The sequence below is a fragment of the Mytilus californianus genome, unplaced genomic scaffold (assembly GCF_021869535.1).
Source record: "Mytilus californianus isolate M0D057914Y unplaced genomic scaffold, xbMytCali1.0.p SCAF_4, whole genome shotgun sequence".
Taxonomy (NCBI): domain Eukaryota; kingdom Metazoa; phylum Mollusca; class Bivalvia; order Mytilida; family Mytilidae; genus Mytilus; species Mytilus californianus.
In genome coordinates, this window is record NW_026262690.1 from 10958159 (window position 1) to 10983332 (window position 25174).

The 25174-nt window shown below is 32.4% G+C and overlaps 1 protein-coding gene across 1 annotated transcript in view; it reads left to right on the forward strand.

The window, feature by feature from the left end:
* Positions 1 to 25174, forward strand: part of LOC127737463 (A disintegrin and metalloproteinase with thrombospondin motifs adt-1-like) — a 94117-nt gene that overhangs the window by 51167 nt on the left and 17776 nt on the right. The window contains exons 5-22 of the mRNA XM_052248174.1: positions 2148 to 2412; positions 3177 to 3333; positions 3628 to 3797; positions 7365 to 7451; positions 8368 to 8468; positions 9223 to 9348; positions 9555 to 9671; positions 10553 to 10650; positions 11631 to 11710; positions 12282 to 12392; positions 13339 to 13496; positions 15006 to 15066; positions 15537 to 15672; positions 16658 to 16836; positions 17569 to 17686; positions 18539 to 18628; positions 22731 to 22903; positions 24488 to 24551. Of these exons, the coding sequence (XP_052104134.1) occupies positions 2148 to 2412; positions 3177 to 3333; positions 3628 to 3797; positions 7365 to 7451; positions 8368 to 8468; positions 9223 to 9348; positions 9555 to 9671; positions 10553 to 10650; positions 11631 to 11710; positions 12282 to 12392; positions 13339 to 13496; positions 15006 to 15066; positions 15537 to 15672; positions 16658 to 16836; positions 17569 to 17686; positions 18539 to 18628; positions 22731 to 22903; positions 24488 to 24551 (2291 nt within the window). The remainder of the gene's footprint in view (positions 1 to 2147; positions 2413 to 3176; positions 3334 to 3627; positions 3798 to 7364; positions 7452 to 8367; positions 8469 to 9222; positions 9349 to 9554; positions 9672 to 10552; positions 10651 to 11630; positions 11711 to 12281; positions 12393 to 13338; positions 13497 to 15005; positions 15067 to 15536; positions 15673 to 16657; positions 16837 to 17568; positions 17687 to 18538; positions 18629 to 22730; positions 22904 to 24487; positions 24552 to 25174) is intronic.

Sequence of the window (25174 nt, forward strand, 5' to 3'; positions counted from 1 at the left end):
GCTTCGACATAACAAATTGTAAAACAATTTAAACGAGAGAACCAACGGTTTGATTTTCTTGACAAACAAAAAAAAAATCAAAACACACAAATTAAAGACAAATTTAACAGACAGCAACTAATGACAACCACTCAATTCAAGACTCCTGACTTGGGACGAGCACATAGAGACATTTCAAAATAAGCAAATCACATAGTGCAACACTGAAAATTGACGCAACAGGAAATCGAATCCCTTTAAACAAAGCTAGGGTTGATCTAGCTGAAAAAAGAATACGTAACAATGATGACACACCACTATGCAACTATAAATGACATATAAAGGAAAAAGGTCAACAACAACAAACACGTGTCTTTTCCATATGTCAAGATCAGCAACAACAGAAGTTTCTATAACATATGTTCAGGTCTCCAACATGAGACTAGTGTTTATACCATATGGCAAGGTCAACAACATCAGACAAGTAACAATACCATATGTCAAGGTCAACAACAACAGACTAGTGACTATAAAATTGAGAATGGAAATGGGGAATGTGTCAAAGAGACAACAACCCGACCATAGAACAGACAACAGCAGAAGGTTAACAACAGGTCTTCAATGCAGCGAGAAATTCCCGCACCCGGAGGCGTCCTTCAGCTGGCCCCTAAACAAATATATATACTAGTTCAGTGATAATGAACGCCATACTAAACTCCAAATTGTACACAAGAAACTAAAATTAAAAATAATACAAGACTAACAAAGGCTAGAGGCTCCTGACTTGGGACAGGCGCAAAAATGCGGCGGGGTTAAACATGTTTATGAGATCTCAACCCTCCCCCTATACCTCTAGCCAATGTAGAAAAGTAAACGCATAACAATACGCACATTAAAATTCAGTTCAAGAGAAGTCCGAGTCTGATGTCAGAAGATGTAACCAAAGAAAATAAACAAAATGACAATAATACATAAATAACAACAGACTACTAGCAGTTAACTGACATGCCAGCTCCAGACTTCAATTAAACTGATTGAAAGATTATGTCTTCATCATATGAATATCAGGCACAATCCTTCCCGTTAGGGGTTTAGTATCATACCATCATAACATATATGAAAAGAACATAACCCGTGTCATGCCAACAACTGGTTTTTAAATAAATGTGTTTAGTGCCGATGCAAAGACCCTATAAGTGAATCAATATTAACGCCAAAATATGCAATCTTTAATGACCTGACAACATACCATATGTCAAGGTCAACAACAACAGAAAAGTGTCTACATCATATGTCAAGGTAATCAACATCAGACAAGTGGCTATGCCATATGTAAAGGTCAACAACATCGGAGAAATGTCTATATTGTATGTCATGGTCAACAACATCAGACAAATGTCTAAGCAATTATCAAGGTCAACAACAACAGACAAGTGTCTATGCAATATATCATGGTCAAGAAAAACAGACAAATGACCATACCATATGTAAACAACAGACAAGTGTCTATGTCATATGTAAAGGTCAACGACAACAGACAAGTTTCTTTAACATACTTCAAGGTTAACAACAACAGACAAGTGTCTACAGCTTACGTCAAGGTCAACAACAACAACATACAAGTTTTTATACCGTCTGTCAAACTAAGTTTCAATATGGTAAAAATAAATAAAGCAATTGGGAAAGAAGGGAGTTTGTGTATGAATTCATTAAATTGAGCACTCATTAAAACTTGATAACACACAAATCAAAGGAGAAGCGCTTATATTGCAGTTCTTCATATCAAAATTGAACAATACAATAAACCATATAACAAGGCAACTTCATATAAGGTTTTTGACTTGGACAAGCGCATTAATATATGTATGACGAAGCTAGTTTTTCATTAGTCTCATTTTGTTTTTTGGATCATTGGAATAACAAAAGTTATATAGTACGTGCGACACAAAACTATTATAAAATAGAAGACTTGTATTCGACAACAATACAAGTTCAAGTAGAACAATACTAGTGAAATAGTATCAAACAAGGCTTGCAGTTACTGAAAGTATGATACATAATCCACCAAGATTGTGAAATTATTAGAAACCATCTTACACTTTTTCATAGGCCGTTGTCAAAGACAGGCATAAACTATTCGATACATAATAGAGTAATTCTGATTGCAGCCTAGATGCTTCCTCAATCCATCGACGAAGACGGTCTGTAGACTCTACAGAATCGTATGATATTGAAATATCTGCATTTGGGGAATCCTACAAAATGACTCTTCAACATACCAAGTCAGTACTTCATCCGTCAGCTAAGGTTTCCATAATAACTGATGCTGATGAAGAAGAAACGGAATGGAATGGAGACCATCCGGATTGTTTTCTGATTGGAAATGTCCATTCCCATGACGGAACTGTCTCTGCATCATTTTGCGAAGAATTGGTATGAAATTGTTATATAGTAATTGGCAAATATTTAACACAGAAGGGAATATGTGAACTTGAAAATATAATTACAAGTAAAAATAACATTTACTTTTAGAATTTGGAAATCATTGTACATGTATTTTAATAGAGTTCCTTTTTTTCAAAACAAATTGTATGTAACTATTTTATTTCATCGTTGCGAAAAATATACAAATATCGATACTGTTAAAGGTTAGAATGAAAGGCGGTTTATAAATTTTGTCCCGATTTTGTCTTATGATACACATTAATGTGGCAGTGTAATCCGTTTTCATATACAAAATGTAAACAACACGTTATAAATTTCATGCGTCCGGATCGCTTTTTGGATTTATCAGGAACGATCAATGCCGAATGCTTGAAAGCCAAGGATGTATAAGAACCAAAAACAGCTGAAGAGCTATATGACAAAACAAAGGCTAAGTATTTATGAATGCTTTGGATTCCAGTGCAATTCGTGACATTCTTTCCATCAACACGTGACAAATATATTGCGAATGGTATCACTCGTTCTTGATTAATACAACGGTGTCGTAGCAGCTCCTGATTACCGTAGATACCATCCAACGAGTAATAACAATTAAAGTACTGGAATGATGCTATTTAAATGTGTACTTTCAATTACTTTTGAGTTACCTGCGTGACATTGTAAAATGTGATATGCAAACCATTTATCTACTATCATCTTAATCTTCTCTGTTGCATATGTACGTAAAGTAAAAATACAATTTATCAATTTAGCGTGGAATGATGTCAACTAGCCACCATGAACTTCACTTTGAAGTACTGCCACATCATATTCGAAAACGGAGTACGTTAAGTAGTAAACAACATACAACAGTGATAGCAAGAAAACGAAGAGAAGATTTAATGTTCTCAGATTTAAGACAAAAGAATGGTAAGCATTGATTTTCTGTTCAAGATATTTGTTTCAAAATTGTATTTCATATAAATTTATAATAATATTACTTCACTTTATTAATAAGGAAGTTGTTTTTATAAGCAGCAATCAGAAAAAAACATACGAAAGTTTAGATAAGAATAATCTAATGGTGAGGACGAATTTAAATTTTATAAATGTAATATCAAGTAACCATGGAACTTGAATAAACTTGTATCTACTAAGCAAGCATATCTTGTCGTTCACCAAAGTATGTTTCATGCGTTCTGTGAATTGTTCATACTATTTCAGATATAAACCAAACTGAATATAATCATAAAAGAAAACAAAAACGGTCGGTGCCTTCTAATGACTTCACAATCGAATTGGCAGTGTATTGTGATGCTGACTTCTTGACTTATAAATTACCAACTACTAACATGACCCGCAGAGTGGAAATCATGCTTTGCAAATATAATGCAGTAAGTAAATTCATGTTGTGTAAATAAAATGCAGTAAATGTATTTTTGTTAATTAAAATCTAACTGTTCCTCTCGTTATAAGTTACTTACAATAAAGGCGAATACAGAACTGTCCTACCTCGTCGTTTTAATGAAATAATAAATAATGGCATTTCATTATAACAAAGTCATTCAATTACAAATATCAAGAAAGTATACATTACGTCTTCGGGGTGTATAAATGCCTCCAAATGAGGACTTTATCCAGCGGGTTTATAAACAAATAAAGAGATGTGTTCATTTTAGAAGAGTACAACGCTTTCTTCATGTCAAACAATTCCGAAAACTATTTTAAGGTCATACGATACAGTTTTGATCCTCAGGTCGGTTTTCTTACGAAAATTTGCATACAAACTATTTGTCACTTTGTGAATTCAACTATGTAATAAAACTGTACTTCTAAGCGCTACTTTTAGACATTCAAAGGCTCGGAGGTTAGACATTTATTTAAATTTCGGTTTATTTGACATTTCTATCCTGTGAACAAGCATACCTAACTTATTTGTTTCAAAAGATGAACACAAGTGAATATTTGTAAAAACATTTGGAAAATTCATCTTTGATTTGTTTACAAATTTGGTACACATGCTCTTTATACAAAGTCATGCTAATTGTCATTTAGAAAAAAGAGGGGTCTATGTACTTGTTTTTAAGCTAAGGATTAAAATCAGTCGAGAAATGATTCTTTTCCCAAAATGTCACAGTTTGACGTCGTGAAAAATATAATTTTACGTTAGTGAAGCCATTACCATACTCATTTAATATATCGTTTGCAATATGTTCTGTTCATTCTTACCTAACTATTCTTTTCAACGGCAGTATAACTTTTTCTCCCATTTCTGCAGATCGAACTACTAACTTACTCTTCTTTGTATGCATAAAGTATTTGCAATTTGTTGTTCAGCGACCAAAAACATACAATCGTTGAAATAATTGTCAAGTGAAAAATTCTGAATAGAACGAACTACACCAAAATACGTCAACAGATGTGAAATGGACGTTGTTTGATATTTTCGATTAAGAATCAACGACTGAAAACTGCGACTCCCCAATGCTGTAATGATACATTTGTTGTTTTGGGTATTTCTTTCAAGTCCCACCTATATCTCGTTGAATGTGAAAAAATTTACTCTGTGTTCTGTGTAGACGGAGCCATGATATCGTCTATATATACATACCAACATTTCATAAAGTTTCAAAAATTGACCTTCATCATCTAAACAAAGCCGTGTGGTATACGTGCATTTACCTATCCCGTTCGAAACTGAGTTTTGGTTTTAGTTAAAAAGAAAAAAACATGCTGCTAAAAATTCAAATTTCGTTCATTAAAAACTAACAACTATTGCTTCATATCACAGGCTTTTCATTTAAAACGATGACGCAAATAAATATCCTTTCTTAAACTTTCATTTTCAAACAAAGGTGTTTACTTTGGGCAACATACTGTATCATTTCATTGAATGCCTGCGCCGTATTTTGAACAACGTATCGGAGTTGTAGGTTATTAATGATCTTCAATTTCGTATTTTATTTAAAATTGAGAATGGAAATGGGGAATTTCAAAGAGACAACAACCTGACCAAAGAGTAAAAAAACAGCCGAAGCCACCAATGGGTCTTCAACACACCCGAAGGCGGACTTCAGCTGGCCCCCAAACAAAAATGTGTACTAGTTCAGTGAAAATGGACGTCATACTAAACTCCAAAACATATAAATTTATTTGCCTATCTAAATGTTATGATTCAAGCTTTAATGAACAGTCTCACGTAGACAAAAAGCATGTCTGTGAACAAAATTATAAGCCGTACATACTTGATGGGTTTTAATTCGATTTATTGATTGCTGAGTTACGTACAGTTGCAGACATTTTATATTTTTTTTATGTTTTGTAAAACACTGTTTTATCTTTACTTGAAAATACCTGATAATGGAATACCTGAAACATAGAACACAGAAGACGTTCTTATCAATTTCTAACTAACTGACGATTAGACGACCAGACCTCAAAAGGGTCGTTTCAGTATCAAATGTATGTGATGATGATGATGATGGATGGCTGCTACAGCCAGCGACAAATAAATATGCATATTCAGGACGATAACATGTTAATATAATATGAATATTAACCCTGCTTTGTACTAGAACGACACGCTGAGCCGGATTTTTAACGTGCTAGTTCACAAGGTAACATTCCACAGGAAGACATAACACCTTACTCGGACATATCATTCTGACTCCGAGCCGACCAGTCTTTGCTCTTGCTCCTAAATACCGAGTGCTTGGCGGAGAAGCAGCAAATACCATTTTAAAGTCTTTGGTTTGACCCGGCCGGGGTTCGAACCCACGACCTCCCACACTCGAGGCGAACACGCTACCACGAGACACCGAGGCGGTTGAGAAATGTATGTGTAACGTCATGAAAAGCATTGAGTATCGGACTTTTAATTATAAAATATCTTTATAAATATATAGATGATATGATTGTTAGTGTATGTATGCCCTATAAATAGGTGTCGGACACTTACAAATCAATATTCTACGCATGTTTTAAACAGCTATACATCATTCGCATTTTCCAAAGTGATGAATTGCTCCAATTTTACTTTGAAAAATAACAAATGAACAGTGGACACGTATCGTTCTTTGATCTATTCAGATTACAATGAAAGCTTTAAAAAACTAATTCAAATCTCAAGTGATATGTATTTTGTTAAATAGCAACAACTTGATAAAGTGACAAATTCAAATATTTATCAAGTCATTTATCTTAAGTGGTATCATCGAGGGTTGAATACATTATAACCTTTTGAATTTATGAAGTGTTAAAATTTCTTTTGATGTATTTGACTTATTAGATATATTAGAATTTTAAACTAACATGAAAATGCTCAACTGAAAAATTGTCCATTAATCTGATGATGATAGATTTGTGTTTAACGTGTAGCGGCAACTATTGCATGCATATTAGGACGATAACATGTTATGTAAGAACTAAATCGAGGCGATTTCTGACAATGCTAATTTACAAGGAGATGCTCACCAGGAAGATGACACCTAATTGGATACATTTTTCTAACTCTGAGCCGACCAACTCCGACAAGTCGTATCAGTAAATAATATCTTTAAGTCATAGGTTTCACCTGGCTATGGATCGAACAAACGATCTCCCGGAAGCAAGACGAACACGATTCTACGAGACCAGCTAGACATTTACCTAGCTTTATTAGACAGCATATGGAGAATTTTCTGTATAACATAGTTTACAGAATAACAATAGAACAAAAATCAGAACTGAAAAGACTTTTTTTTCTAGCTGATTGCATCCGTAAAGGGAATGTTTCAAAACATCAGTCAATAGTTCCTCAATGGTTGAAAGTTCTTTCTTTTAGCTTATTCAAGGTGGTTGCTCATATCAATCTGTCACTAACAAGAATTATAATCTATACACAAAGCAAACAACACCAAAAACATATTGTAACAGTAAGACCTTTTGGTCGATTTGATGTCTTTCTTTTCTTTTCTTTGCAGGTACAGTGTGAATGGAGTCGTGCTGATGTGTTAAATTATAACGTAACTCTATCAATCAAACTTTTGACGTTTTTAGATACAAACCCGGTGAGATTATATGCTTGTACAGTTTTATACATCATTGCTCGACTTCTCCAATGTAATATTTTCACATGTATTAATGAACTAAAACTTGTTCTTAAATTATATCTTCAATTCGTTATAAAATAACAAAAGAAGAGAATGTCTACAGAATTTTAATTCATGAAACGTATTAAATGTATTTGCTTCTTCATAAAAACAAGAGTCTGAGTTTGCCTCTACCACTTTTGACCATCGACCCTTACACTTAAAGAGACCCCCCTTGTTATCGAGTTGTTTTTATTTAGAGCGACCACTAGAAATTATGGATGTTGTATGTGAAATTCTACTCCATATAATAATTTGATATAAAAGATGAATTCATTTTTAAGGAACATAACTTAATTCCCGCGCTTACTTGTGTTTTTCAAGTCTTGTCCTGTACATGTTCTATTAAACAATCATATATTTGGGAACACGGATTTTATTTATAATATTTTTCAGCCCTGTTAATTTAAATATTTTTTTTTTACTTCGCACTACATTAAAAATAGATGGATATGAAATTACAATCCGATTTGTAAATATAATAATGTGTGGGGTCTTCGACAATGAGACAACAGGCTAACAATGCAAAAACTTAAAAATGAAAAAAGAGACATTATGGATAAACTTATGATCATCAACATAAAACAAATGTCCGTACCATGTATCAAGCTTCAAATCATTCCAAATCAAGATCATTTGTGTAAAATAAAATAGAGACAGTCAAAGGTCTGCCATTAGACTCAAATTTCTAAGCTGTTGAAAACAACGATATATCTCTAAAGCCAACCACTTACTAACATCCAGATTACGGAAATGCACGTTAACAAAAGGCGATATTGAACGAGTTTTAGAAGACAGTTTTCCTAAATTTACCTCTGTTATTTTTCTATTTCAGTCCTGGTACAATGCTTCCACTTCTCTATCGGTTCCTTTGAACACTATCTGTATGGGAACCCAAGCTGGTCTAGCGTACGATCATGTACATGTTCACACAGGGTAAGAAATAAAATCACTCTGACAATATAACAAAGATAAACAGCCAAATACCGATTTAAAATAGCAGCACGCATGTATTTTGATTTGTAAACTAGTTGAATAATACGACCTTTATACATTTACTTAAACAACTATCCTAACAGTACACATTATTCCCATGCAAACAGATTAGAAACTTTTACTCCTATGTTTGAATAGTTTTGTCTTCACTATTGCTTTTCCTAATAAATGTATGTAAACCAACAGCTGCTTTGAATGTAAACTTAAAATTAGTTTTTTTAAAGAACATATCTAAAGATCTTAACTTTTTAATAAATAAAAATAAACTACAGGACATTTATGTGGCAGTGAAGAAGTTTCATCGAACAAAAATTCTCAAAACAAAATGCGATTGAAGTTATTTCAATAGAACTATATTACACTTAAACAATCAAAAAGTCAAATCTCTAATTTTCTATGCCATGAAATACACGAATCACTCACGTCATTTCACGAATTATTCATCATGATGAAAATACACTGAAACCGTCTGATAATTCTAAATGTCTTTTGATATCTTGTGTTGATAGATTGTTGTCTCATTGACGTATATCGAATATCTTATCTTTACTCGAGTCCGACAAACGTCCGAAACCTATACTAAGATATTAACTTCTACGTCATTTGGTCTCAGTGGAAAGTTATCTCATTGGCAATCATACCACATCTTCTTATTTTTATATTTAGCTACTGTATAAGTTTTCTATATTTAAAGCATACCTAATCCAGAATTAGGGGGATTAGCTTATCAAAGTCAAGTATGCAATGCTAGGTACAGATGTGGTGTTTCTGCAGATGGGATTATAACATATGGAACGACAGTACATGAAATGGGCCATAAGTATGTTATTTTTATGCACTTTGATAAACGTCTTAATAGTTTGGTCATATATATAGATATAAATATTATGTAGCTGTCAAGTTGTGTGAATTCTTAGTTTTGTAAACACTAGTTTAATCAATTACATTTCACATCAGTAAAGTCCATTTTTAGCCATTTTATAAACGATTAACCATAACCATTACAACTTATGTCATTGGTTACAGCATGGGTATGCTGCATGACGCCGATAGAAATTGTTTATCTCCAGACGTTGGTATAATGGGTGGTGCTGGCGTCGGATGGAGTACATGTAGTGTCAATGATATGAACACAATGTTACAGTAAGAAAACATAATATACTATAGTATAATAAAACGTTACCATGGTTGATTTCATAAATATATGCTAAACAATATTTAAAGTAAAAATCAATTCATGGATAAAAAGTAAGTAATGAATTAGAAAACCATTCGTCGCACCTTGAAAGATGTTCAAGAAAATAGTTTAAAACAATTTTCTTTAATTTATACAAATCATTCTTTGCGCATATCAAGATCAGTAAATCTGTGGGTTTTTTAGCATAACTTTGAGTAAACAAATTACGGAAAACTCATTTAAAATTTCCAAATGACGTATCGCGCTACATGTATGCAAGTTATTGGAACTTACAATGCTGGTTTGGATAGTATGGTGGTCCAGTTTGTCTAATATAAATAAAACATTTGAAGACGCAAAAGGTACAAACAAAAATCATTAATTGCTGAATACATACATCATCAGTGGTAAAGAATGAAAACCAGTTTCTACAAAAGTGACACCCTTTGTATTATTCATGAAATATGAAATATGAAATATGAAAAGAAGAACCAGAAAACGAAATTTTGCTATAAAACAGAACATGAAGTTAATAGGATCGTTCCATGGAATATGTGTCAAGTGAATAAGACAATAAGGCATAAAAAGAAACACCGATTGTTCCACCAAACAATAGCTATTAAATTGATGCCGTCACTTCGCAGAGATTTGTTCCACAGATGGCCTAAACCTTCAATTAGCAGAGACTTTTGTACATTTTTGTTTTAAATGATCTGCATTTATTGTTTTCGAAACATTTTGGTGGGTAAGTCAAAAACAGAAGTTTTGTTGTTCAGTTTCCACTAGCTGCTCATTTATATGTTACTGTGTAACTTGATTTAAAACCTATACTTAATATTGTTCACAGAACTGGCAATCATGGATGTCTATGGATAGACAATATTGCTGATAATGAAGTTACTCCAGCATCTTTACTTGGGAAACCATTAGTACCAGAACTTCCAGGTAAATACATTTCAATGAAAGTTTCTTCAATAGAAAAGGGGAAGGCAATGTACACATACGATAAATTGGGTCAATGTCCCCTGACCTATAAGTCAGTATCTATAGTGACATCGGAATTTTGTATTTGAATGCTCATCCCTTTAAAATGTATTGATTTGATATTCATTTATTTATTGTTGACTTTTTTAAAGATAAATAATAATATCTTGAATTGAGCCATAACTTCGTATGTGGTCCCTAATGGGTTTTGATTGGGTTCATTTTTCTCAATCTTAGTTTTTGGATGTAGTGTTTTGTTAACTGTTTTTTTCTTTGGTCCGTATTTTATTTGGTCTTTGATTTGTTTATTTTTAATTGACTTGTGTTTTTTTTTTCATATAACCCATAGCTATTTTTTTCTTCTCTGTCAAACAGAAATAGATTTGTACTGTTTATACTTTGGCTTGAGATATAATAGCAGTTTATGAGGTAATGTATTGTGTATTTTCAGAAGAAAAAAAAATACTGCTTGTTTCCTCGTATAAGTAAGGCTTTATATGAATATATTCATATCTTCTCACAGACATGACACAATGCTTCAAATTAAGCTGTAATTGGATTTTATTTTTGACATCGGTATTAGCCCCCGGTTTCTTTTGTTAGTTCCTTTTGTACAATTTTATATTTTCTTTGTAGTGTTTTTGTGAACTGTTTTTTTTTTCGTTTGGTCTGTTTGTTTTCTATCGACTAGTGATATTTAATTGTTCCTTTCGCTTTTTCACAAAACAAGGCCCACAATAAATATAGTATTTGTATGTTTACCAAAAATAGATGTTAACATTCACGTAGACTTATGCGTTCTAGACAGAATTGAGTTTTGACATTCGTTGACAATGATATCTTTTGATATGTTATATAGTTACCTCTGTTAGTTTTGAAACGGTTGTTATTCTTCAAATCATTTCTGTATACTAATACTCGTACTAAATCTTTATTACCAGGTCAGTTGAAGACAGCAGATGAAATATGTGAACAGTTATACGGAAGTGGATTTAGATACCGTGAATATCCGAATGTTGTTGTGAGCACATTTAAATCTTAAAGTATTTTCTCCATTAAGACACAAGATTTGTACACTCATAAGAAGAAAAGAAACTGAGAACGCCATGGCAGAAAAAAAACGAAAAACAAACTAGTCAATAAAACACTACAAAGTAAAAAAATACTGAGCAACACGAAACCGCAAAATGCAAGGGTTGATCTTAGGTGTATCGAAAGGGTAATTGGATCGTGCTCCACACATGTGACGGCAAGAATGTAATTCAAGAGTACAACTTCATTGAATATGTCACAATCGAGCAAGAAAGGGTGGAATTTCATTACCAACAACTCATCGGTGACAAAAATTACCCATAACGATCAACCAACTTATGGTGCCAGTCGTAATAACTTATATCACAGTATTTGAGTTTTATCAAATTATAAGCATGGTATTTTTGGTGAGCTTTTGCCATTACGTTTAATTACACCACCTATAGTTGCAAACGTTGTATGTCAAAATGTTCGAAGTCGGCAAAATGATAAAAAAATCTAGAGCTATAATGTGTAAGTGAAAGTAACATAACCTTCATTAAGTTTTTATCTGTCGACAGAACCCTTCTTGTAACCTGTATAGTTGTGTCAATCATAATGTTGGGAATAAACATGGTCAGATGTTCAAGCAGTCTAATTCTATTACCGGTCTATACTGTGAAGATCAAAAGGTGAATTTAAAATAAAAATATTGTTAGGGATCATAAATTGTGTAAAGGTCTTGTTCTAATTGTACAATAGAACTAAGTTGCTTATGTAAAATTAGCATATTCACTCCCGTTATTTTCATTCGATTCAAGTTGAGCATATAGTCCGCTTTCATCCCTACCAAAAGGTACGACTACGTATGCGAGGTTCTCTTATTAGTTTTTCCTTCTGAAGAATTATTTACAAATGCTATTCGTTTCGAATTAAGTACTCCTTGCTCTTGATGTATTTTCAGGATTCCCGAAAGAAAAGAGATACCAAAGGGACATTCAAACTAATAAATCGAAAATAAACTGACAACGCCATGGCTAAAAAGAAAATACCAACAGACAAATAATAGTACACAAAACACAACATAAAAAACTAAAGACTGACCAACATGAACCCCACCAAAAACTGGGGGGTGAAAATAATCGATAGGCAACCGTGGATCGATGGAGCTTTTCAACAATGATAATAATTATAATTGTATTAAGCAAAATGCATGTCCGACAAACAGAACACTCTTTGTGTTGCCTAGGGTTAGTCATAGTGAGCAGATAAATCGGATTAGATTAATGCCATTAACTACAAAAGAAAGGCGGAAGATACCAAATGGATAGTCAAACTTGTAAGTCGAAAACAAACTGACAATGCCTTGAAAAAACGATAAAACGACAACAAAACAAACAACAGTCTACAAAACACAACAGAGAAAACAACAGACTCACCAGTTCGAAATACACTCAAACTAGAGATAATCTCAAGTGCTCTGGAGGTGTAACCTATATTTTTTGTATTTCTGGAATTGTTCTTTTGCAGCTTGTATTTGACAAACAGATTAAAAGTTTTTTTGTTTTTGTTTTTTTTTAAATCATGTTATATGCAAACTTTATTAATTGCGGCATATTCAATTCAATCTTTACTTAGATCTGCTTTGGCGGTGCGTGTGTTGATTGGTCTGAAGCTCAATTAACTAATCCTGAAGTACGTGCAGGAGGGTGGTCAGATTGGGAAGCCTGGACAACCTGTTCCCGTACATGTGGACGAGGAATGATTTACAGACGACGAATATGTAATAACCCAACGTAGGTTTGTTTTTGGTATTTCCTTATTAAGATGGTGATTAATATACGTATTTGAAAACTTTAAGAATCTTTTGTGGTTTGGAAAGTGACTTATGGGTTGGAAATAATTTATTGTAACCTGTATAAGGTCACAGGTAGTTAATTCGGGTCAAATATGAAATTAATTTTTCCGGGCAATATCTTAGGAGAAAAAAAAATATTCTAGAAATAACTTTTATCATTATCCAACGTTTTCAAACGCCGTCTTTCATTCAATAATTCATAACAGTAAGAATAAAGTAAAGAATCGATATACAAACTTATTTTCCGTAACTATCACGATACAGATTGTGTAATATTCTTTAAAGGAAAGTGTTATCAAAGTGAGGCGAAAGATACCAAAGGGATATTTTAACTTGTAAATCGAAAACAAACTGACAGTGCCATGACAAAAAACCCAACCAAAAAAGTCAAAAGACAAACAACAGATAGTAATTAAAGATTACAAAATATATAACTGATGATGTATAACATAAGATAAGTTTTAATGAATATTCTCCCTGCATATTTTGTATTCAATGTAACAGGGATAGTTGATGGAATGTTGTTCGTCAAGTACTTTGTTAAACAGCAAGGAGTGCAATAAAAAATTTATATGAGTGTTAAAAAAAGGAGATATATGTTGTTGTTTTTGAACCTAACCTCTATAGCATATTGATATTCAAAATGTCACTAGAATGAATATTCCGTATCAACTTCACAAATAATACATGGTGGTCCTGAAGTATAGATTTTTAACCTGTACTGTTTATCCATATTTGATTATATATTAATGACGTGGATTGGTACTTATACATCCTGCCATTTTGTTATTATGCTATGCTCATGGTTTAATCCACCATTTTCTATATAAGGAAATGACTGTACCAAGTCAGGAATATGACAGATGTTTTTCATTCGTTAGATGTGTTTGAGCTTTTGATTTTGTCATTTAATAAAGGACTTTCCGTTTTGAATTTCCCTTGGGGTTCGGTATTTTTGTTAATTTACTTTTTGTTAATGCTTTTACTTAATTAATGTATTTTGACAATTTACATCTACGAAAACAGAAATGCCGACGATTTTCAGTATTATTCAACGGCAATCTACAACATGTTTAAGCTTCATGTTTTTTAATGATAGACAGACATCTATAACTTAAATTTGAGCATTAAATGGCTTATATAGAAGGACTATTGGGGAATTCATCAGAGATTGTAGCTTACTCGAACTCAGTACTAAATTCTAAAATATGTAAAAAACTATAAATAAACTTTTACAAATACAACTATAGAGATTTGGTATGAATTCAAAAGTGCAAGGTGGACAAGGTTTCTGAAATTGGACATGAACCTAAATATGATAACATATTTCCTTAATCAGTATAATAACAAATCAGAGAAAGACGTGTGTTATATAGCCATATTTTACAGATCTCAACTTATACTATACTGATTTGTGAAAATAAGTAAACCTTTTTTTATATTTTAGTCCAAAGAACAATGCTACTTGCGATGGCAATGAATACGAAGCGCAAGGTTGTAGTCTAACGGTAAATATTGCTTTGTACTTATTTGTTTTGATAATTTTCCTGGCCAAACTATAATTTTTACACGATGAACGATTTATCATATTATAACAGTGTTGGCTTTACATACTTTGTATCACTTACAAAGAAAGGCAGAATATACCAAAGGGACGATAAAAGTTCATAAGTAGAAGACCGACAAAACCATGACAAAAACTAAAAATAACAAGCAAGAGTCTCCAAAGCACTGCCAAGAAAACTGAACACGGATCTACACAAACCCTACAAAAACATTGTTGCTGATCTCACGCTCTCCAGAAATGTATATACAATATACAAGTTCTTCTGAATAAGATCTGTCTGTTTCTAAGAACATAATGCGCACTGTAGGTTTCAATTGGCATCACAGCAGTGCAATGGTACCAATAATAATTATCATCATAGGAAAACTACTCCACACTCTTTGTCTTTATCCTTTTCATAATATTTTTCAGCCGTGCGTTGGAGACAATAGCATTGATTCTAATCTTATAATACAAAGAGCAACAGAGACATGTCAAAGACTAATTGATAACAACATCATTAATGGAACAGAGTATACAGCTTCAGGAACTATTTACTCATCGTTAAGTATGTAGAAGATTTTTTAAATCCTATCGTGTTTACTAACTGTAGTACTAACTGTAGTAGCACTGTTTATCAACTGTAGCTTTAGGAAATATCAGATACAAAAACAAGTCCCAATTTTTTTTAAAGCAAATACTTTAGTGGATATGTTGGTGTGTTAACTTCCCCGCCACGAAAACGCATGGTACAGGTTTCATTGCTCTATAATTTTAACAGCGTGTAATTATTCCGGTAATCGTAACATTCCGGATTGTTTCCGATTCCAGTACTTTAGCAAATGAAATTCACAATATTACCTATCTTACTAAACTCTACAGTCCATCATTTTTTTCTTCAGAATTTTCGTGGTGAGCATGAGAAAAAATATATACATTTTAAAGCTTATTGCAGTAGCTTTGAGTAGCTTTGATACTGTCTTACCATTGTTGATTCTTTTGTTTGTACTTGTAGTTTTTGTAATGTAGTATACCGTTATGTTAGAGTGGTGTGCTTTTCGTATTATGTATCCTGTACAAAACTTATTGTAGGGTGTTTATTGACTCATTTTAAAAAAGTTATGAAGATGTGGTATGATTTTCTTGTTCTCACTCCAAAAAAGCAAACAATGATTACTGAAACGACTACAGGTCATCTGAATAAAAATTTATTATGGATGATGCAATATCCAAAAAACTGTTTTACCCCGCCACATGTTTTTATTATGTCCTTCCTAAGTCAAGATCATCGTTAATGTTTTTATTTTTATCTTTTTAATGTGTTTTTGTATTCTGGGGAGTTTGATGCTGATGGCAGATGAATGATAGTTAGGGATACATGTTAATTAACTAAATTAACTACTTTTCTAGAATATGGTCGGTTTGCAGCTTGATATGTTTCCTCTTTAAGCAATCCTGTTTTGTTGAAGACGTATGATTTACGCCAAAATTCTTTCGTATATTGGGTTTGTTTTCCAGATTACTGTTATATTGATGTTTACTACTTTTTTCAGACCATGGTGTATGTGAAGTTTTGTGTGAATCGACTCCGGGGTATACTAGACCTGATTTTACAAGATTTGGATTGATAGAAAACGGTACGCCGTGTCCTGGAACTTTAGAAACAGCTGATGCGAATCAATATTCTCGACGCCCAGGGTTTTATTATTCCTGCTTAGAGGGTTATTGTCAGGTAATGTATATTGTTGAGGGATTTTTTTGTATATAAAGTAAGTTTAAAGTTACGAAAAACAACAGTTTAAAGAAGGTACTAAAATATATCAAAATTCAAAGAGTCAATTCATTCATGTCGAAGAATGACAAATAACATTAAAATAGCACAATATTCAACAATAATTATTGCAAGGAATACTAAGCGACATCTGTAGAAACAAACGGCAAACAGTTCCCTCTCTTCTACACCCGCATGAATCCATTGGGAACAAAAAGTTGGTGCTATTTTAAAATGTGTAGAAGAATATTTATGCATTTGTATTACAGTTACAATCTCTTAAACAATTTAAGACAATCGTTATATAAGTACCTACCATAAGAACTCCTTCTTGGTAAAGTAAATTTAAGATAGAAGGGTCAAAACAACACATATTCCTTGTTTGTTAAGTTCGAAGACAACTTAAGTCATACGCTCAGGGAAACAATATTTATGAAGTACACGTTCAAGTCAATCATTTACCATGTTTAAAACAAAACAAATAGTTAAAACAAAGCGATCCACAATAGCCAAAATGTTTAAAGCCAATTTAGCTTGATAAAGTTGGGACCTTATTAGTATGATCTGTGCATTGTAGATTTATAACGGAGCAATCAAAGACATTAAGCTTGTCTGAAAATTTAGGATGAAATTGCACTGTATATATAAATTAGACGGATACAATCATTTGATAGTATTTTGTTACTGTTGTAGAAATTTGACTGCGCCAACACTCTGAATGATGGTGTATTTGATGGATGTGGCGTGTGTAATGGTGACAATAGTACATGTATTATCCGAGAGGGAAATTTTACTGATGATGTGGCTCTATGTAAATATTAATATCTGTTTGTTACTGGTAATGTAAATTCAAATATATAAAAATGTTCAATATACGAGTTGTTTGTACTATATGATCAGGATAAGACAATTATATATATATAAAGTAGTATTTGTAAATAATTAGATAATTGTTTCGAAATGGCTACAGGAATAAGATACAAAATTAAAAGGTAAAACAACCGTACGGAAAATAAAACTAAACAATATATGAGTGATCACAGAGTCAAGTTATATGGAAAGTAAGTTGTTTAATGTTCAGTGCGTTGTTTTCTTATCTTCGATGACAAGTATTTTGGGCATTAATTTGACAGCATCATTTATTATATATAGCATGGCAACTTCTTGATTTGCAAGCTTCATTTACTATCGTTTTTTTTTCTGTAAACGATACACATGATAAAAAAAATAAATTATGTTTCGACTCATTGAACGTTTCTCTCAGAGTTTATGTTTAATGTTGCATTTCAAGTTCAAATCGTGAAATAAGTTTGAAATGCAGTTTGTCATGAGACTTAAACTACAATACCTTTTAATAATAAATGTGTATGTTTCAAATGCTCGTCCAGTGGTGTAATTTTCTTTTGTGTTTTCCTTAAATTAATATTGTTCATACAAAGCATGTTTTTACTTCAAACACCGTCCTGGTTCATTATATTCATAGTTATCCTATCTCCTTTCTAGGACTCAGATATTTATATTTTTATTAAAGATATTATTAACATATACCTTTATAACAATAGAGACAATCTGCACATTAAGATTTCCAATTCAAGCTGAGATTTCCAATGCCAGTTCGCCTTTATTATCAAGTGATATTTCAGAGTTATATGTATTTTTACAGGGGGACAACGCGAATGGACAGAAATTCCTGTTGGCGCATATAACATAGAAATATCATTTGTATATAACGATATGAAGAATTATTATACAGGTAACAACTTAACCTACTATACATTTTGTGTTATTGCTGCACGACTCATATATCCGTTTCATCTAACACGTGTATTCAAACATACAATATCGAGTCAGTGCATTATCTGGACATGACAAAATCAGCATACTTGCTTCTTATGACGTCATTAGTGAGTCAGGGATTTCTTGCCCATTCATTTAGACGTCTACTGAATCATTATCTTCAGAAGAGGCAATGATCATGTTAATATCCAACAAAAACATTTATATTTAAATTTTATGATTTACGAACTGCTATGTCGATATATGCTTCACCTCACAAAACTGTATTCACATGATCACCAAAAGTGCACGGAAATCAACAGAAAACGGATGTATATAAACGTATGATATACTTTTCTTCTGCTCAACACGTGCTAATTGTCCAGGCAAGATCAAGATCAAATGTTTAATATAAACTATAAGATATTGAAGTGAAAAAAAGACCAAAAGATCCATAACAGAACTGTCAAAATATCACAAGACTACTTTATCTGGAGAGTTGCAACCGCAGATTTAACACAATTGCATAATTTGATAAACTTGAACTTAAGAAATAAAATGTATTATCTCAATCACAAATGAGGTTCTCAGCACACAATTCTATTTTTAATAAACAATGGCATTGTCACCATTATGAAAAATGCTTACCACACATAGAAATAAGGAGATATGGTATGTGCCACTCAGACAAAATGCATCAGAAAATATAGGACGAGTATGTAGACATCGCACATTTTCCGTAAATTTTGAAACTGATATAAATTGAAAAAACTAACAGTATTATCTATTTACTAACATGAAACAATCCGGGATGCGGTATTCAGTACGTACGTGAAACTGGACGCTATTTTCTTAACGCACGCAAGAACACCTTTATCGTTTTAAAAGACCCCATCAATTCAAAAGTATCATTTATCAACACCTTAAGAAGCACAATCATCATATTAAATATTTAACAATTCAACCTTTAGAAGTAGTAAATAAGCAGCCTGGGTATCTCATTCAAAGTTTGTACGATCACGGAAAATAATTGAATTAAATTGAATTAAAAAATTACAGACAGTCTATCCTCTCGGTCTTAATGATAATATCATGGGAATTGGTAACATATCAAGAACCGATTCTGTTAACATTTTGGATATAGTTTCTAAAACTGTTCGTAAAAACCGTTCTCATGGGCGTAGAATAAATCGCTATCAAAGAAAATTTCGTACCAAAAATACAAATATTTCTGACCTAATTATATTTCTTTCAAAAAACAACGGCAGACATTATCTGTTAACCAAGCTCTGTTCTTTACCTGTTAATAAATTACATAAAATTTTAGAGGATTGCAACACAATTCCACATTGCAGTCCTAAGTATGAAATCGTTCAAATTATAATTGCGTATTGTTATTCTAAACTGTTTCCTAAAATTGATCGCCTTGAAGATCATGAAAAACATTTTATTAAAATCAAATATGTCAATAAAGGTTTTGATTTTGTAAATATTGCCGGTATTTTTAATGATCATTCTGTTAAAGAACAAATTCCTGGCTATTTTGATAATATTGAACTCCCTCTTATGTGTTATGTTTACAAAACATCTACCCGGAATATGTGTTTTTAAATATAGCAAAGTGTGTAAAGATGTAAACATCAGTGACAATACACCTACGTCATGAAATTGCAGTAACATGTTATAACAGGAGACCTTAACATCGTTCGTGACCGAGAGTTGAAATCATTCCTCAGTAAACGACCTAAATATCGTCCCCCGTCAATTAGTAATTGGAATGAGTGTCGTAATATCATCCACGACTCACTCCGCACTTACTGCTCGAAATGGATAAAACGAGAAAAAGCTGACACGAAATCCTTAGATTCTTTTTTTAATTCAGTAATGAACATAGTTGATATACGTATACAACATTTTAAAGAACATTTTACTCCTAACAACAACCAAAATAACCCTATTTCTCGTATCAAACATAAGCTAAAAGAACTCGCCAAGGAATTTGTGTTTGTCCCGGCTGATAAGGCTGCTAATAATATCATAACTGTTTGACAAATTGAATCTGTTCAAAGTTTTGATTTTTCTACCCTATATACCACTTTGCCTCATAATCTTATTAAGAAAAAATTCACACACCTAATTAAATGGGCACTTAAAAAGTCAGAATGCAAATATATATGTTCAAACTCTTTTAGGTCATTTTTTAGTAACAACAAACAAAAGAACTATGTCAATTGGACCTGCTTTGATACTATAACTGCCCTTGAAATTTTACTAGATTACATTTTTGTTCGTTTTGGAGATTCCGTATATAGTCAAGTTATCGGAATTCCAATGGGGACTAACTATGCACCACTTATTGCGGACCTGTATCTGTAATGTTATGAGTTACAATTTATGACTAAAATCAGCAAAGATTCATCGAAACAACATCTGATACAAACATTTAATAACATTTTTAGATATTTGGATGATATATTGGCTCTCAATAATGACGACTTCAGTATGTACACTAAAGAGATTTATCCTGCTGACCTGACTTCAAATTAAAGCTAATACTAACAATGAACACTGCCCTTTCCTGGATCTTGATATCTATATCTTTAACCGGAAGCTTTATACCAAAAGTTATGATAAATGAGATGATTTTTCATTTCCTATTGTTAATTATCCATTTTTAGATGGTGACGTTCCCTTGTAGCCATCTTATGGTATTTATATATCCCAACTTGTTCGATTTGCTCGTGTTTGTAACAACATATTTGATTTTAACGAAAGAAATCCATGTATTACTGAAAAATTATTACACCAGGGTTTTCGATATCACAAACTAGTCAAAACATTTACTAAATTTTATCTATGGTACAAGGACATCATTCGTAAATATAAATCAACATGCAGTCATCTTATACGTTCAGGTATTTCACATCCAATCTTTTATGGTATTATTCTTTACAAAGCACAAAAATGTCGGCATTCACATCAAAAGCTAACCAAACCTTTAAATAGACTTATTAAGAAGGGATATAGTGACGATACTGTTGTCAGGTCATTAAAGATGGCATATTTTGGTATTAATACTGATTCACTCATATGGTCTTTGCATCGGAAATAAACATCTAATAAAATAGAGAATGGAATTGGGGAATATGTCAAAGAGACAACAACCCGACCAAAGAGCAGACAAAAGCCGAAGACCACCAATAAACTAGTTGATGGCATGATACGGGTTATGTTCTTCTCATATATTTTATGATGGTATGATACTAAACCCCTAACGGGAGGGATTTTGCTTGATTTTCATATGATGAAGACATAATCTTTCAATTATTTTAATTGATGTCTGGAGCTGGCATGTCAGTAACTGCTAGTAGTCCTTTGTTAATTTATGTATCATCGTCATTTTGCTTAGTTTCTTTTGTTACCTATTCTGACATCGGACTCGGACTTCTTTTTAACTGAGTTTCACTGTGCGTATTGCTGTGTGTTTGTTTTTCTATATTGGCTAGAGGCATAGGGGACGGTTTAGATCTCACAAAACATGTTTAACCCCGCTGCATTATTGCGCCTGTCCCAAGTCATGAGCCTCTGGCCTGTGTTAATCTTGTATGATTTTTAATTTTAGTTCATTTATATGTTTTGGAGTTTAGTATGACGTCCATTATCACTGAACAAGTACACATTTTTGTTTAGGGGCCAGCTGAAGCACGCCTCCTGGTTCGGGATTTTCTCGCTGTGTTGAAGTTCCATTGGTGGCCTTCGGCTGTTTTCTGCTCTTTGGTCGGGTTGTTGTCTCTTTGACACATTCCCCATTTCCATTTTCAATTTTATTTAGAGGTCACCGAACGGCCTGTTAACATTGATCAAATGTCTACCGTATAGAAACATGACAAAATGTGAAATTATTCAACCGGGAAATCCAGCAACCGGATTAATTAGAAATAATTCAAAAGAGAAAACCAACATTCTATTCCGTACGATTTCGTTGAAAGATGGAATTTTTCTCGAAAGTTATGGCAAAAAAAAAATATATATTTCTAAATTATTATTTTAAAGGATAGTGAATCGTTTCATCATTTCAGAAATATATACTAAAGAGGGGACTCCAATAATAACTAGTAGCGTCGACGATGATACCAGAATATTTCAAACTGGTAATAGTCCGGTCAGTTTTGGTGGAACTTTATGGCATAATGATGCTTATGTTGCGATAATGCATACCAAAGGACCATTGACAGAGCCGGTGATTGTGAAGGTTTGTAAAAGTTATACATTTATTGTGTGGATAGTTATCATTTTTAAACAATGTTTTTTTTTCAAAATTCACCAACGTGTAAACTAGGTCTCACATTCACAAAGTGTGAGCTTCTTGACCAGTTGCATTTTTCTGATACAAAAACAGAAACAATCTTTATAACTGCAATGATATATAAATTTCTACTTTTTTGTTTTAATATAAATATAGGACTTGCTGTTAACAGTCACTTCACATGTACATATAGTTTGGTGTTGGGAAAAGTTTCCCGTTTACAATTTGTTTTCATGTTATGCTAATTGCAAAGAAGAAAGGAGATAGTAATTTAAATACAACAAAATTTGACAAACCGAAAACTTTTTATATAATTATAAAAAGATTATCTATTCAACATATTTGACACAACGATATTAAAATGCTTTACAAATCTCAATCCGAATTTACGAGTTATTGTTTGAGATTTATTAGGTCATTAGTTATGTTAATGTGACGCCATAAATGTATGTGAATTTCTTTTAAACATACGGTTTTGCATAATTTGTAAATTTATAAATGTTTTCTGAAAAATAATAGCTGCGCCACCCCTCGCACACACATATCTGTTCTGTAATATACCTTATATATAATATTCTTTACTTTTAAACCAAAATTTCAATGGCCGGAAATTGTTGTGCCGCCACATATGAAAGCATGAAAAAAGAGTGACAAATTTCTAAAAAAAAGTATCAACAAAAATAACAAACTCAAAGGTAAATTAAAAAAAGGTGGAATCTTTAAGACCGAGCTAAAAAAAGGTGAAAGACCTGACGAATAAGACTTATCAACGGATTTGTACTTACATCAGCAAGAAGATGAACGCCACATATGGAGAAGGATCTGCTCATCCTTCGAAAGCACCAGATATCAGCTTGGTTTTTGGAACGTTCATGTTGCTTTATCCTTAGTATTCTATATTGTGTTTTGTAAACTGTTATTTTTCTCTTTTATATAACATGAGAAAATGAAACGCTCGACTATATCACCAAACAGGACTAATGAAAAACAACTGTCATATTCCTGACATGGTACAGCAGTTTCCTGGTTTTATAGCTAGCTAAAACTCTCACGTATATGACAGTTGTAAAAAAATGGACTAAAATTAAATTTATTCCTATCTAAGTCTATTATATCTGTGATATATGAAGCAGACATGCAATTTTTCTTATAATACTTCCAAAAATAATACAGTAAGCAACACATACACATTAGATTCATCCAAACAATTGAATTCTACAAAATACACCTTTACAGGGATTATTGACTATACTTCTTTGATGCAAAAATTATCTAACGGTGTAAAAAAATAAAGCATTAAATAATCCTTTCATTATTTATAATGATTTAAAATAGAGATATATACAGTAGATTTACATATTTTGTTGTGCAGCGAGAAATCGAGTGCGATGTTCCCAATTCTTATGCTCTTTGATTTTTTTTTATAGCATATAGGAATTGCTTGATAGGTCCGTCCTTCCATCAATTTATCAAAATTATAAGTCTCCCATGCGTCTAAAACATTAATTAACTATTTTTCTTTAACTGCAGGTGTACAGTTTTGGATCGAACAGTAATACTGGAATGAAATATATTTATTCTGTTCCCACCGACAGTAAGTTTTGATAATACTATTGCTTACTGATATATATCCTACTATAAGTATATTACTCGTACAATTGCTTACCGGTACTTACCCTACTATTAGTATATTACTCGTTCAATTGTTTACTGATATATATCCTTCTATTAGTACATTACTCTTAGATCGCTTTATTGTATGCTTGTCCATATCATAACAGATTGATAAAGGTTCTTTTTTAACTTGGAAAAATAAAAAGAAGTAGATGTGGTAATGCTGACAAAACTATCCACCAGAGTTAAAATGAAGTGGATCTGATTTGTTTGTTTTTTGTCTTTGTTTGTTTTTTGTCTTTGTTTGTGACGTCAGGACGGATGTCGTTAACATACACACGACTTGATTAAAAAAAAACAAGTTCAAATTATATATATCCAAAGGATGAATTCTTTATTAGATAATTTCATAATTAACAATTTTGAGGTGAATCAAAATTTAATATATTTTTTATCAAAGTCATACAGAATAGTTACATATATGATGCAAAGTACAAACACATATATTTGTATTTATCAAGTCATCACGCAAGCTACTTTTGTACACGGAAAACTTGCTATTAGCAAATGATCTTTTGCCCTTTGATGTTCCTTAATTTCTTT